Raw genomic sequence first — 16,835 nt, 5'->3', positions numbered from 1 at the left:
AAATTTTAGTCTGCGTAATTACGAGTCTTAGAGCGTTTTGAGAGTCCACATGAGTAGGTACAACTGCTCTATTTCTGCCGTGAAGCAGTAATGTGTTCCGTTTTTAGGAGATGACTGTGGTTACAATGCGTAGCTGAGTTATATATTTTGGCTATGTATTTTTTTTTATTGCTTTTGTGGGTGGACGAGCTGCACAGCGCACCTGGTGTTAAGTGGTTACCGGAGCCCATATACATCTACAATGTAAATGCGCCACCCACCTTGAGATATAAGTTCTAAGGTCTCAGTATAGTTACAACAGCTGCCCCACCCTTCAAGCCGAAACGCATACTTCACGGCAGAAATAGGCAGGGTGGTGGTACCTATCCGCGCGGACTCACAAGAGGTCCTACCATCAGTAAGAACTGTAAGAGAGAACTGCCGTTATAATGCGTGGTTGAGTTATACATTGGTTATTTATTTATTGACATAGTACTTTGCTCTATACACATCTGTATTAGACCACGTATATAAATAGAAATTGACATGTACGCCGAGGCAGATCTGATAAAATTATTTTATGAAACATGTCGGACTTGGGAGGATTTAAAAAAAAAAAAATTGGTGTCTGCTGTGTGCTTTTCTGTTGAAGTTAAATATATACATATCCAGGCTGTCTGTCGGCTTGCGAATAACTTTTAATTAAAAACTGTGCTCATTTCTAAATTGTGAATGGAATGGACGGAGGCTAGCTTGAAACTGTATGCTTATCGTCTAATACAAGGTTATAAAGTTTAGAAATTTTAAATTTTAATGGTATAAGTGTTTTTATCAACCAGCCTGGTGTTAAGTGGAAAGTCAAGCGTATGGAAATCGCAATAATGAGATGGTAATTTAAAAAAAAAATACATGTGTGCAATTCACACGTGGTAGAAGTGAAACATTCCAAAATTAAAATACAATTATCCTAAACGTCTTAAGTATATGTAAAATTTTGTCATTAGTAAATAATTGTAAGGTAGCGCCCTCTGTGAATTGATATTTTAATTTCACGTATAATCCTAAATTAAAATTCACTACAAGAGCTTTCATGCACACGTTAGTATTAAAAAATCTCACAGATGGCGCTGTATTAAATAGTATGTATATTTCTGTCTCATTCTTTGCTGGCTTCATCCTACACATTTTTGTATTTGTGTCTCTTACCTGTCGTTTTTTCCGTTGCATCCGGTTTGAAATCACAACGATTCTAAAGAAGTTTTCACTTCAAAAAAAGGAGCGTATACTAAAATTTTACTAGTAGTAGTGACGTGTGATGACTCCATACAAATGTATGTATTGTACGGTTTGTTTTCAGTAATTTCTTTAGCGAATAATAAAATTAAATATCCTGTTATTAATACAAGTGGTATTATCTTAAGAAACTGCTCAGCAATGGTGGATGAAAAGACAAGCTGATACTCAACACGTGTTTACATTATATAACCAATTCCTATTCATTTCGGAACATTATATGCTTTTACTGGTGGTGGGACCTCTTGTGAGTCCGCGCGGGTGGGTACCACCACCCTGCCTATTTCTGCCGTGAAGCAGTAATGCGTTTCGGTTTGAAGGGTGGGGCAGCCGTCGTAACTATACATGAGACCTTAGAACTTATATCTCAAGGTGGGTGGCGCATTTACGTTGCGGATGTCTATGGGCTCCAGTAACCACTTAACACCAGGTGGGCTGTGAGCTCGTCCACCCATGTAAGCAATAAAAAAAAAATGCTACTAATAAAAATGGGAATTTATTAAGAAGTGCTACTGACCACTGACAATCAGAAGAATAAAGTACAGAAATCCGAAAGTTTCCCCGTAAAACATTCAAATTATATCAATACCTTGTAATCTTGAGATGGATTTTTAATATAAATCTACCAACCTTAATGTGGTAACGGATTTAGAATCTTCGTGCCCTGTACAAAAGATTTGAATTTAAAAGACCTATTCAAAAAAATTTCATGTCATAATTCATGGCCGCATAGGATGGATGTGATGTTTTCTAACGAAAAAAATCCATCACTGCTGCAGAATTAAGAGCCTTATAGCGTTCTCCGTAAGATTGTCTGTTCTTTGAACTTCAGTGCGAATTTTTGGTTTCTAAAGGTAGGTCATTTATGATAATCGTGAGTAATGCGTTACATTCATTTTTTTGTTACATTTCTAGATCTGGATCTGAGAAGATTAAAAAGGGACTTACTATATACTGCAAAATATTGTTACTTTTTTATTTTTACTGCCTTTGTAGGCAGACGAACATACGGCATAATTAAAAAAAATATTAAAATTTGCACTCCTTCTCTATAATATTCTCCATAAGTATGGTTAATTTCATACTCCTCCGTCCGCGCAATTTTTGTAAAAAGAGGTACAAAACTTTTGCTTCACGTATTAATATATAGATGGATATCCGATTCTGTTCTCCTTAGTAGAGATAATCCTAGTTTAGGGACATATGATCTTGTGTTATTTGTCCGCGATTATTTGTTTATCTTATTTTATTTATTCAGGAGTTTGGTGAGAGACTTTCAGGAATTCCGTTCTGGCACAACATGAATATGTCAGAGATCAAAGGCGTGTTTACGTTTGTAATAAAAACCTACCACCGCTAAGATACGAACGTGTATTCAGTGTTTTCTTGCCTCCGAGCCAAAAGCCGCATCGAGATAGACAAATTAACGGCCTGTGAGATGGTAATCTGTAAACGTTGCCAATAAACCCTACATATTCAATTTCATCCCCTAAACCTATTAGCTTCCTGGCAGATTTTATTATTGGCAACATATTATTTAATTTGATAATTTCAGCTCAATCAGAAGTTCAGTTGTCGAGCCATTTCAGCGTCAGACGATGGCATCATAACTATTCCGTACCTGACGCGTCGTAAACATAAACCTGCTGAGTTTACGGACGTTAGCTCCCTGATATCCCATACAATTCTGTATTATTGCTACATACAGACTTGCCATTGTTTCCAATGTGTATATACGCTTATTTGTTGTGGCAAATAAACATACACAAGTTGATTTTAGCGAGTCTGGCAAATCGACAGTGGTATTTGACTTTGAGTCAAACAAATTCATCTTTCAATTCAACAAGGGACCTATCCTACTATTTTTGTTGTTGTGAATATAGTTTTATTTGGAACAAAGTTCCTAATGAGACAATGCGGAGGGGTACCCTAACCGGGAAAAAACGTCCGTAACGTAAGATTTTTATTAGTAATGCTCACAGTGTACGACTTAACTTTCTAATAACGTACAAAAAATAACATATTTTTATCATTCATTGACCACGATCTCAGAGCGTTCGTTTGCGCAATACACTAATTCTTATGCAAAAAACCGTGAATGAAGTGTACCACAATAAGTTCGCACGTTACCGAATGACCGTGGGCCGTTGCGAAACCTTCAGTTTTATTTTCTATATACCTCGAATAGAACTTTAAATTAATATTTTTATAATATGGAACTTCGTTCCTATCCGGTGTCCCACGACACCACACATCTTTTTTGTCTAACCTAGAATATCTATGGCTCAAGAGCTAGCTTCCGTCAGCTCATTTACGCAATTAAACATAAAAACCTTACTCACCCTGACATGTCCATATTTATCTTTTTTATCTTTTTTATCTGCTCAGCAATGGTGGATGAAAAGACAAGCTGATACTCAACACGTGTTTACATTATATAACCAATTCCTATTCATTTCGGAACATTATATGCTTTTACTGGTGGTGGGACCTCTTGTGAGTCCGCGCGGGTAGGTACCACCACCCTGCTTATTTCTGCCGTGAAGCAGTAATGCGTTTCGGTTTGAAGGGTGGGGCAGCCGTTGTAACTATACTTGAGACCTTCGAACTTATATCTCAAGGTGGGTGGCGCATTTGCGTTGTAGATGTCTATGGGCTCCAGTAACCACTTAACACCAGTTGAGCTGTGAGCTCGTCCATCCATCTAAGCAATAAAAAAAAAAAATTATTATTCAATATTATTATTGATTTAAGCAATTAAATTAAGACCTGCTTTCCTTGAGTTCGTACCGAAGAAAAATCAATCGAATAAATACAGATCTTATAAATGAAATAAAAGCGTTACACGAAACAAACATCGCGACTGACTAATAATGTTTATAATGAAAACACTACGTGACGTCACGTTCAATCGAATCTCTCATTTCGTTTTCATGAATAACTTTAAGAAACATTAATGTATTTTGTATTGGCGTTATTAGTATTATACGGTTTCTCCGTATATTTATTGTGTAAATAAAACATAAATTTCTGTCTGATTGCAAATTGAAATGGAAAATGGAATGAGGCTTCTTTTTCTCAAATCTACCTATATATATTAATACGTGAAGCAAAAACTTTGTATCCCTTTTTACGAAAATAGCGCGGACGGAGGAGTATGAAATTTCTCACACTTATAGAGAATATATAGGTAGAGAAGAAGGGCACAATGCTTATATTTTTTTAAAATAATGCATAAAAGATACATTAAATCAATAAAGAAAACATTACACACACTACATACCATGTATTTGGCGCACACACGCATGCATACTATAGGTATTTATTGTCAAACTTTTGTTATTGACGTCTGTTGTCAAATTGAGAATAGATTAAATATTGTTTGTGTTTGTTAATATTTTTTATAGTGTAGTCTTGGCAAAATTTGTGATTATAGAATATGTTTAAAATACAATAATAATAGTGTACAAACTTACAATTCCAATTAATTATAGTCGAATTTCGACTACTGCGGGACCACTAGTTATTATAACTAGACGATGACTGCGTTTTGCTGGGCTTTTTTTTTATAACGCCATCTTGTTGTGTCTTTAAAGCAATAAAAATAGTATTATTATTCGCCAATAGATGTCGGGAAGAATCATAAAGTTGATTATCGATAAAGTTGATTATTGAAAACACGAATAAAACAACATTTTTTGAAAATAAATCGTAGCTAGATCGATTTATCGCCCCCGAAATCCCCTGTATACTAAATTTTATGAAAATCGTTGGAGCCGTTTCCGAGATTCAGATTATATATATACAAGAATTGCTCGTTTAAAGGTATAAGATTTGTTTTTATGTATCGAGCGACCAATTTTGCGTCGTATCGAAATCACTTCGAAACTTCAAGAGTTCCATGTGCTTAGTAAAATTAACTCAAATTTGTATGCAGTTGGAACAGCGCCCCTAGCGGCAAACGTAGGCAAACGTTCCAACTCCATACTGAGTTAACTTTTACGCTATCGAGAACGTTAAAAAGCTCGCACTAAGCACACCGGTTGCATGTGGTTGTAAGAAAATCAAATCAAATACTTCTGGAGCTAGTAATTTGTAAAAGTAATCATTACATATGTATCTTCACCGAGAAGTCGCAATTTTAGAAGACAAGGACATTCATATTGACATGCAAAAAAGATCTTACAGGCGTTGAAAGCTTTCGAACACGAGCTTTACTGTGAGTGTCCTGAATAGCAAACGTTTCGTTGATACGACGCTCGGCTTGACGATTCCTATTCTAGAGAGAGCCGTAAATAGTTTATTATCTGCATATTAAGCCGCGCCTTAAGGAGCTTTTTATGAAAGCGCTGGGTTGCCTCTCGAAATATATTTAAAGAAAATATTTGATGATAAAATATACCAATACTTTGACTGTGAAGGCCGTTTGGTAGTTAATTAAGGACTCGTTAACTATTTCATTAAAGACACATTTACAAAAATGAGGTTTTTTATAATATTCTATATGCACTTTAGATAAAAAAAAACAAATAAAAATTAAGTAATCTATATATGTATAGAAATGGATTGCTGTTCGTTAGTCTCGCTAAAACTCGAGAACGGCTGGACCGATTTGGCTAATTTTGGTCTTGAATTATTTGTGGAAGTCCAGAGAAGGTTTAAAAGGCAGATAAATATGAAAATACTCGGAATTAAGTAAATATAATAATTTTCTTTTCCCTTTGATGTGTCCCCCGTCGGACGGATTCTTTTTGTTTGTTTTAAGTTTATTTTATACAAAAGTTTAGTTCTTTTATTTATCGATTGAGGCACTACAAAGTCAGCCGGGTCAGCTAGTCATCGATAAATATATTTAAATATAAATTTAAACTTATTCTAGAAGATTCTCGTAAAAACATTTTGTATGCGGCCGCTTGTTTTGCTTTTTTAATGGCACTGATAACATTCATGAATGACAGTTACAATGCTAATTACGGGTATACCGTTTTATCGTCTCCCGAAATAGGTGATAAAGAAAAAAAGAAAATAGTTAAAACCAAAAAAATATAATTACTGGTGGTAGGACCTCTTCTGAGTCCGCACGGGTAGGTACCACCTCCCTGCCTATTTCTGTCGTGAAGTAGTAATGCGTTTCGGTTTGAAGGGTGGGACAGCCGTTGTAACTATACCGAGACCATAGAACTTATATCTCAAGGTGGGTGGCGCATTTACGTTGTAGATGTCTATGGGCTCCAGTAACCACTTAACACCAGGTGGGCTGTGAACTCGTTCACCCATCTAAGCAATAAAATAATTTATGAAATTATTAATGAGTCCTTAATCACCTTACAAACGGCCTTCACAGTAAAAGTATTGGTATTTTTTATCATCAAAGATTTTCTTTAAATATATATTCGAGAGGCAATCCAGGGCTTTCATAAAGAGCTCCTTAAGGCGCGGCTTAATATGCAGATAATAAACTATTTAGACACTACAATTGTGATTTCACGCACTGAGGTAAATGAGGGCATTAGCGTTGTAATGTCTGCGAGTTCGTCCATCCGCTTAGCCAAGAATCATCATCAATCAAATGACATTTTTATATTTTCTAAACAAACACGCATCGCAATATCGGAACGGCACCTTAACGTTTCTTTGTCTTAAATAAATTTACGGAAATGTCTTTTAACATTCAGTTTGTCACGACCCGGCATCGAAGTACACAAACCGAGGATTTTACGATACCATTTCCGGGCTAGTTTATCACATGCGGGTTTTAACGCGACGATTTTAACGTTTATCATAATGTTATCATGCAAACCGATTTGCATTATTTGCAAAACATTCAACATTCTCCAGGGTGTAATGGTAAATAATAAACGTTGCTCTTGGGCATAGATCAATCATGGATTACCGCTGAGGACTTCCTTAAAACGGAACTTGCAGACAGCACTCAAGGAATCATGAATAACGGTTCATTCATGAATAACGGTTACAATGCTAACTACGGGTATACCTACCGAAATAGGTGATAAAGAAAAAAAGAAAATAATTAAAACCAAAAAAATATAAATACTGGTGGTAGGACCTCTTGTGAGTCCGCACGGGTAGGTACCACCTCCCGGCCTATTTCTGCCGTGAAGCAGTAATGCGTTTCGGTTTGAAGGGTGGGGCAGCCGTTGTAACTATACTGAGACCGTAGAACTTATATCTCAAGGTGTGTGGAGCATTTACGTTGTAGATGTCTATGGGCTCCAGTAACCACTTAACAACCAGGTGGGCTGTGAGCTCGTTCATCCAACTAAGCAATAAAAAAATCAATTAACAATACATTTCAAAATTTAAATGTAAAATTCCAAAAGTAAAAAGTGTTTTTTTTAAAGACTGACTCGGTGGTGCAATAGTTAGAGGCCCTGACTGTTGCGCCTAGGGTCGTGGGTTCGATGCCCAAATCGGGCAAAATTTCGTGTGATGAGCAGGTTTGTTTGCTCTTTGTCTAGGTGCTTATTACCTATATATGTATCTTTTTATTTAAAAACGTACATAACTACCCGTGTAACATCTAGGTCTACATAAGTAGCATCTATGTCCGTCTCTGGTACATATAACACAGGGGATTCTAAACTGGGACAGGATGACCGTACTCAATTTCTTCTCAGTTATTTAGTATTGTTATTATTTAATATTGGACATCTATTTTCATCAAATATTCAGTTTCATTATAGATCAGTGATTTTATTACGATTTATGACTCACTTGCTAAATAAAGATTCAATAAGGAAGTGAACTAATAAAACCAATCAAACACGATCACGTACAAGACCATTAACAGCAACAAGAATTCCCGCCTCTCCGATCCGCACGCATCAACTTTTCCCTTATTTCCCCTTTTTTCCCTTCGAAAATAGATTGGCTCGATATCTGTTTCCGTGCGAAGTCGAAAAGTTTCTTCAAGATATAAAACAAATGCGAGATTCTCCACCGGCTATTTGTTGGATACAGCCAACTATACGGAATATAAAGGAACGTTGCTCGCTGTGATTGGTATTAGTAAATATCGACTTTGAGAATCGATTGAATGATGAAACATTTCATCAATATGTCAGGAACTATTCAAAACTATTTAGAAAAGTTTGTTTAGCGGCAAAATCTTTACATTTAAGTGATTTAATAAAAAATGCCCCTGACAAGATAAATATGACTTGGAACATCATTGGTAGAGAAAGTGGAAAAGTCAGAAATAGCCACCAAGAATTCTCATTAAAAATAGATGATAAATTGGTAACTAGTCATGAAGATGTGGCTAATGCTTTTGAAAAGTTTTTCTCTGACATTCCAGTTTCAACTACCACTTCTCTAAATTCATCCCCCACAGCAGCTGAAATATTATTGCATAACTATGTCGACAAATGTAATGAAATTTTTAAATTTAAGGAAATTAATTCAAGCAATATAATAAAAAGTTTTAATAGCCTTAATGTAAAAAATACAGTTGACTTGTGGGGAATATCAGTAAAGGTTTTGAAGTCTGTAATAGACATTATTGCTCCTCATCTTGCTAGTATTTTTAATGATTGTATTAGGTGTGGTGTATTTCCTGACTTAATGAAACATAGTAAAGTGATACCTCTTTTTAAATCTGGTAGTACTGATGACCCCTCTAACTATAGACCTATTTCAGTACTCCCTACGTTGAGTAAAATCTTTGAAAAAATTATTTTGACACAACTTTTAGAACATTTTAATTCAAATAACCTGCTTCATAATAAACAATTCGGGTTTACCAGGGGTCGCTCTACAACTGATGCAGGTGCTTATCTAGTCAAAAATATTTTTAAATCTTGGGAGGAATCGCATGATTGTCTTGGAATTTTCTGTGACTTGTCCAAAGCATTTGACTGTGTTGAACATGAAACATTGGTGAGGAAACTACATCACTATGGTATTAGGGATGGTGCATTGGAACTTATTACTTCCTATTTATCAGGAAGGATACAAACAGTAGATGTGAAAGGTAATAGATCTTCAGGCACCTTGTTGAAAATGGGTGTACCTCAGGGTTCCATTTTGGGTCCTTTTTTATTTCTAATATATATAAACGATTTACCTAGTTTTATTGAGTCCCGACACGAGGTCGTATTATTCGCAGATGATACATCTTTATTATTTAAAATTAAACGACAATTACAAGTCTATGACGAAGTGAATGATGCGATTTCGTGTGTGGTTCATTGGTTCCGTATCAATAACCTATTATTGAATAGTAAGAAAACTAAATGTATTAAATTTACTTTAAAATGTATTAAACCATCTTTAAATGTGAGACAAGTGTAGAGTGATGTAATTGTTTCTGAGGAATCATTGGAGCTTGTTGAGTCAACCGTATTTCTTGGTATAACAGTGGACTCCAAACTGCAATGGGGACCTCATATTCATAAATTGGCGAGTAAGCTCAGCTCTGCAGCATACGCAGTAAAAAAAATTAGAATGTTAACAAACGCGGACACGGCTCGTTTAGTTTACTTTAGTTACTTCCACAGTGTCATGTCCTATGGCATTTTGCTATGGGGCAATGCGGCCGATGTAGAAATGATATTTATTCTGCAGAAAAGAGCTATACGTGCTATTTATAACATGCACTCAAGGGAATCCCTGAGGGAGAAATTTAAATAAATTAAAGTTCTCACTATGCCATCCCAGTACATTTTTGAAAATTTGATGTATGTTCGTAAACATATTGAGGAGTTTCCTAAACAGTCGGACATACATAATAGAAATACTAGGAACAAACACAAGCTTGTTGTGCCGATGAGTAGGTTACATAAGATACGAAATTCATTCGGGTGTTTGTCTGTGCGCCTGTACAACAAAATCCCACAAGATGTTCAGAACCTACATATACATAGGTTTCAGAAAACTATTAAAGAACATCTGTGCAATAAAGCTTACTATAAAGTCAATGATTATCTAGAAGATTGCACAAAGTGGGAATGAGTTGCTCGCTCCAGGCATTTCAGTATTGTAGTAATTGTTACAATTGTTACGTTATATTACTCATTGTAAAAAATTCATATTTAAAAAAAAATCTAATATTAAAAAATAAATAAATAATAATTTCATATGTAAAAAAAAAATACATGCCCGCTGAGTTTCTTGCCAATTCTTCTCAGGACGGAGGCTAGTTCTTGTGAATTAGCGGTAGTTTTTTTTTTTGACGTTCAACAAGTATGTACTTTAATTTATGTTGAATAAAAAATTTTTGATTTGATTTGATTTGATTTGATTTGAATCAAATCGGTAAAAATCGATTTCGATTTACTCTATCTATCAGTAATTATACATTTAAAAACAAGCATTTGATGAAATTAAAAGGGCAAACCAAAAATAGATTAGTGGTAGACGAACCAGACCAGGAAAGTTGAAGAAGAATGACAGAAATTGCTAATTAAATTGTTTTTTCTGAAGATTGATCAGCAAATGGTCCACCTGATTATGGTCAAAGTTATTCGTGATCAGGGGTAATATCGGTAAGAAAGTCAAATATTGTCCGTCTCTGTCAAACCTCGTTTGAAAAATGTCTCAAAAATAACTCTCATGCGACACCGTAGAAAGTAAAGATCGGACACTGCTCTATGGCCCATAGTGCGATGGAAGCTCTTAGGATCATCTTAAATTATTTCATAGACAGCCCTCTGAGGTATTGCGATGAAACCCAAAGAGAACCAAAGCAGGAGACTCAAAGATTCCCTTGAGTGAAATATTGGTATTTAATAGGCATAAAACGAAAATCAATCATTCTGTTCAAGGGTTGCCACACTCCTTAGATTATTCAATTGGTCATACGATTTGTTTGCAGCAGACATATATAGTGCAACGGTACCTAGCTGTGAGATTGCAGCGCTTATTTTCTCCGGTTTTTGTGAGTCGCATACTATCTTCTATTTTTCAGCTCACAGAGGTCCACTGCTGAGAATAGGCCTCCGCCAAGCCTCCAAATCCAAGATGATCGGCCAAAACCAAAACGGCCTCCAAAACCAAAACCAAAATGATCGGTCCTGCACTGCCCACATCCAGCGGTTTCCGGCGAGCTTCAATAGGTCCACAATATGGGAGGCCCTTACTCACTATAGTCCTTGTTACATAAGAGTCGTATACACTCGTTATTTATTGTCATTACATTATTTCCGACGCTTCCAATACTGCACAGTTTTCGTGGTCGCAACTGAATCATCACGCGAGATTAAGCCGTAATTTAAATTGAGCAATAACGTTACGCCAGTAAGAGTAGCGCCATCTATCGCCAAATAGCCAAACGAATATCGAAGGATCTAGTAGCATCTAGAACGCTCGAGAAGTACAACGCCATCTATTGTCAGACAGCGGGAACACACAATACTCGACTTGTGTTGAATATTCTCGATAATTCTAGGAATTTCGTGTCGAATATAAAAGCGTTGCAAACATGGCACGTAGTCAATTAGTAATCGGAACTCCTCGAAGCGAAACAGGGAACGGATTACCTCAAGCGAATTGAGAATTTTAAAGTGTTTGTTAAGTGTTTTAAGTGTTATAAGCGTTAATACAGTTTTAATTAGTTCTTCGATATAATTTTATTCATCCCGAAACTCAGCGCGTAATACTTAGTTCAAAACCAAAAAAGCATAAAATTTTATCCTAGTAAAAAAAGGGGCATTTCCGATTCGTTTGACACATAAGCTGTTTGACGATCGCAAGGGTAAAACTTTTCTTTGGAGAGGCCACAGAAAAGTTTCAGCCTTGTCGTAAATATTTGTTCGAGGTTCCAGAGAGCGGGCTTTTCATAAATAGTCAAATAAGGCCGGTTGCCGCTACACACGATATATCAGAGCCAATAACTTTAACCTTGGTAAAACTGGATAGCAGTGCCACAGCTTAGAAGACTAAACGAAATATAACGAAATATCATGAATGTTTGGCTGTTTACATGCTTATTAGGCTGGCGTGTGAGATTTTGAAATAAATATTTTTACTCGCAGCAGTATTATAATATAGTTATATTAGACAGTTGATTTTTCGTTAAGAAGCTCATGTTATCTGTGTTCTTCTATTAAAATATAAATTTCAAAAAAAAATCTGTAAGGTTTTATGGTTGAAACTTATATGTTGCATTCCATGCGAATAAGATCTGATTGCTTTTTTTTTTTATTTTTTTTTATTGCGTAGATGGGTGGACGAGCTCACAGCCCACCTGATGTTAAGTGGTTACTGGAGCCCATAGACATCTACAACGTAGACGCGCCACCCTCCTTGAGATACAAGTTCTAAAATCTCAGTATAGTTACAACGGCTACCCCACCCTTCAAACCGAAACGCATTACTGCTTCACGGCAGAAATAAGCAGGGCGGTGGTACCTATCCGCGCGGACTCACAAGAGGTCCTACCACCAGTAATTACGCAAATTATAATTTTGCGGGTTTGATTTTTATTACACGATGTTATTCCTTCACCGTGGAAGTCAATCGTGAACATTTGTTGAGTACATATTTCATTAGAAAAATTGGTACCCGCCTGCGGGATTCGAACACCGGTGCATTGCTTCAACACGAATGCACCGGACGTCTTATCCTTTAGGCCACGACGACTTACAGTCGTAGTTGCATTTTCAGGAATAGCTATTGGTGTAGTCTACTTAGGTTCGGTATTCATTCATGAGTCGCACGCGAGTTAATAAATGTATTTTGTTCGAAGTCGCAATGAAGCGTCATTGACTCTTAAATAAAATACAATTAAATAAAATAATGAATGGAACATGGCGTAATAATTTTTTTTTGTGTCTACCTGCGACATAAAAAAAAGACAATGTAGCTACCGCTGTGTTTACTCTGCAAATTGAATAGCTTGTATAAAAATAATGTAACAAACGATTTCGATCGGGCATTACCGTAAACTAACGGAAAACTCTATTTGACGGTGGCTTAGTGAAATGTCCTGTTATATCGATGTATTTTGGTTAATATAGTGATGAATTTTACTGGTTTGTGGTAATATGGTAATTGAAGACATGAGTGGATGAAGGGGATATGATACAATTTGTTAATTTTGAGAAAATAGGCAACAAGCTTTTGTTACCTACTTATTTTTTTAGATATTAAGCGTTTGTGGCTGTTATTTTTATTATTTTAAACGTTATAGTACTTTCATTTCTATACCAATATGGAGGATATAGCTGTTTGGAATCATTTAAAATTAAAGAATACGTTAAGTGCCCGTGTCACTTTCATTCAATGTGTTAATATTTTTTCTTTGTACACAGCTTCTTCATCACAAATAATTTCTAAAAATAGCTCTTAAGCCCGGAGTTTTAATATCTAATATGGTTTATAAGCACATAAAACCTTCATTCGATGTAAGAACTCAAAATCTTAATAATGGTACTTATTCTCTTCATCCACTCATGTCTTCAATTATGCAAGCGTCTACATTTATTGTTAGTATAGTTTGGGCTACAACTTTGTTTGATGTATTTTCTAGAAACTTCATAATGAAAAATAGCATGTTTAAAATTTCCGTTTCTCGATATTAAAAACTCTAATCTAATTAACGAGTTTTTACTACGATTTTTGACTTCAACGCGTCTCTGATATTTTCTTTTTAATGCAAACGCCATGATCGTAATATGTAGACTGAAGATAATGGATGGAATTTTAGGAACAGACACAGATCTTCCTGGACCGTTTTTGCTGTTACCACCGGATATTCGAGGTTGTTCGCTGTGACATTACGTGAGTCACTTAGGACGATTTTTTCAAGACACTTTGAGAACGAAACTTAATTCTGCATTCTGTTCACTAATAACCTAAAACCTTTACCTTATATATATTGGTTTCTTAGATTAGCAAATGTATATAGCTTCCGGATGAATTGAATTATGTTAGCTATTAGATTTAAAAAAAAAAATTTTTTTAATATTATTATTATTATTTATAGCTATTAGATTGGTACAGTTTTAATGTTTCTCATCTATATATATAAAAATGGATTGCTGTTCGTTAGTCTCGCTAAAACTAGAGAACGGTAGGACCGATTTGGCAAATTTTGGTCTTGAATTATTTGTCGAAGTCCAGGGAAGGTTTAAAAGGTAGATAAATATGAAAATGCTTGCGATTAAATAAAAATAACAATTTTGTTTTTCCTTTGGTGTGTCCCCCGTCGGACAGATTCCTTTTGTTTGTTTTAAGTTTATTTTATACAAAAGTTTAGGTCTTCTATTTATCGATTGAGGCACTACGAAGTCTGCCGGGTCAGCTAGTACCAAATAAAGTTATATTCTGTAATAGAAAATAGCTCGCTCAATATTACTAGCTCTTCATTACCGCTTATCAAGAAATCTGTATACTTGTTTACATAAAATTGAAACCCTTTTAATTAAAATATAACTCAAATTAAGGTATCCTAATACTGATTCTAAAAATTTCCTCCGCGTATCTATCTCAGGAAAATCAAACATCTGTTGTTTGTCTTCAACCAACAACTTTTCATAATTTGATTTCTTTGAATAATTTTCGATAAGAAATGGTGTTCTTCAGAAACACAAAGAAAAATGAACTCTATCTCGAAACCCTACAATATCTTTTCAAACGTCTTAAATAAAAGACTAACAAACAACTCAAATCAAAGGCTAGAAAACAGAAGAAAAATTCTTCAAGTTCATTTGCGAAAAGCGTTTCAAGTTCACGGGAAATTGACCCTTATTTGTATATGCAGGTGGTGTGAAATTCCTTTCGAGGATCGTTGACATCAAAGACCCTGCCGTTTGCGGATTCACGCAAGCTGCCAGCGATATTTGTGTTGTGGCCATGAAAAGAGCGACTACGTAATAAAGTATTATTAAGTCCATTACGTCACACTTCTTTGGTTTTTTAAGGTGTAGTTCTGACGTATTCAATTTAGAGTATTTTCATTATAACTTAGACTTTTATTTTATTTTAGAATAATGATGTAAAGACACATTTTAGGTATTTCAAAGGATAGTATTGCTGGCGTTCTAGATTTTTTCAATCACCGTCTTATTGGTCAGAGATATTATGGTTTTTTGCCAATGCGGATGAAAAAGTACCCATAACCTATTAATTACTGATGTCGACACAAAACTAACAATATAAAAATGACCCCAATATAGACCTCTTTTATATTGGGGTTTATTTATATGTATTAAAATATATAATATATACCTTTTTTATATTTTCAAAATCAGCTATTGCAGTAATTCTCGGTATTGTGTACTCGCTCGAGTATGTACATATAAATAGCCCATTTGTTTCCGGGTTAGTAATGCATTCCAAAGCATAGAAGTAGATCTTGCTTTCGACCATCAGTATAAGCGGGTATTTTTTTTTATTTTTTATTGTTTAGATGGATGGACTGGAGCCCATAGACATCTACAACGTAAATGCACCACCCACCTTGAGATATAAGTTCTAAGATCTCAGTATAGTTACAACGGCTGTCCCACCCTTCAAACCAAAACGCATTATTGCTTTACGGCAGAAATAGGCAGGATGTTGGTACCTACCCATGCGGACTCACAAGAGGTCCAAGCACCAGTAAGTTACCAGTAATTTGTGGCATATTGATGGCATAAAAGTGTCCAGTCGAAGCCAGTGATATCAAGCACGTCCAATTTTTACCAAAAAGAGCTTATTTAATGGCCAAAAAACCTTATCTATGTCTGAGAGCACGTTCATGAGACACCTCTTATCTATTCCTGCCGCAGGGAGCACTTTACGCATGAATTCCTGCGTTAAAGTCTACAACCCATCGAGCTTAAACTAAGTTTCGGTACGAGCTTTTGAGTGTTTGACAGATTCCCGCGAGTTAGGAACAGATAGGTAGAATCTTGAAATGCAATACTGTTTTCGAAGGCTTTGATGACCCGTACAAGTAATTTGAAAAGAAATGCACGATTTAAAAAAAATATCTTTAAACCTAGACCGATATAATGTGAGCACTGCAGAACATTCTTGTTCGATCTTTTAGTTAGGGCAGTGTGACATTTGTTTAATTGATAATGCGACCTTATTTCGGAAGGTGTACACTATGTATGTACACCAGCCAGATGGTCAGATCTAGCAAGAGAAGCACTTGGTGGTAGTCTGTACCATGCAGTCCATGCCACCCATGATCGAGCACAGTGGAAGTACGTCGCATATACGTCTAATCCTATTATCGACTTACTTCCGTGGTTTTCTTCTTGCATTTGTCGGTCCCAGCGAAGATGTTGAGTTGTGTGGAGCCAGGCCTGATCGGGCACTGGTCTATATCTACTCTCCGGAGGTCGATGTCAATACCGCTTGTTCCCCTGTGAATATCACAAAAGAGAAATTCAAGTTAGTGTTTTGTTCCAACAGGCAAGGAAACATGCAGTTTACGGAAACGATTCCCTGTCAATGACAATGTTAATACCTTCTTCATCATTCACAGGTCTAAAGCTAGTTTTAAATTTATGATATAATTGTGCTTTCTATTCTTTATTGCCACATTGTCGCCAGCTCACAGATTTAGATTCTATAATTTTTAAATCGTTAGTAATGATTTTGTTCATTGT

The 16,835-nt window shown here is 35.7% G+C and overlaps 1 protein-coding gene across 1 annotated transcript in view; it reads right to left on the bottom strand.

The window, feature by feature from the left end:
• Window positions 1-16,835, bottom strand: part of LOC114247445 (uncharacterized) — a 132,899-nt gene that overhangs the window by 26,537 nt on the left and 89,527 nt on the right. Inside the window, exon 4 of the mRNA XM_028180422.2 lies at window positions 16,466-16,589. Within this exon, the coding sequence (XP_028036223.2) occupies window positions 16,466-16,589 (124 nt within the window). The remainder of the gene's footprint in view (window positions 1-16,465; window positions 16,590-16,835) is intronic.

Source organism: Bombyx mandarina, chromosome 05, assembly GCF_030267445.1.
Source record: "Bombyx mandarina strain Sakado chromosome 05, ASM3026744v2".
NCBI classification, from domain to species: domain Eukaryota; kingdom Metazoa; phylum Arthropoda; class Insecta; order Lepidoptera; family Bombycidae; genus Bombyx; species Bombyx mandarina.
Note: the sequence above shows the minus strand (reverse complement) of the source record. Positions and strands in the feature narration are given on the sequence as shown.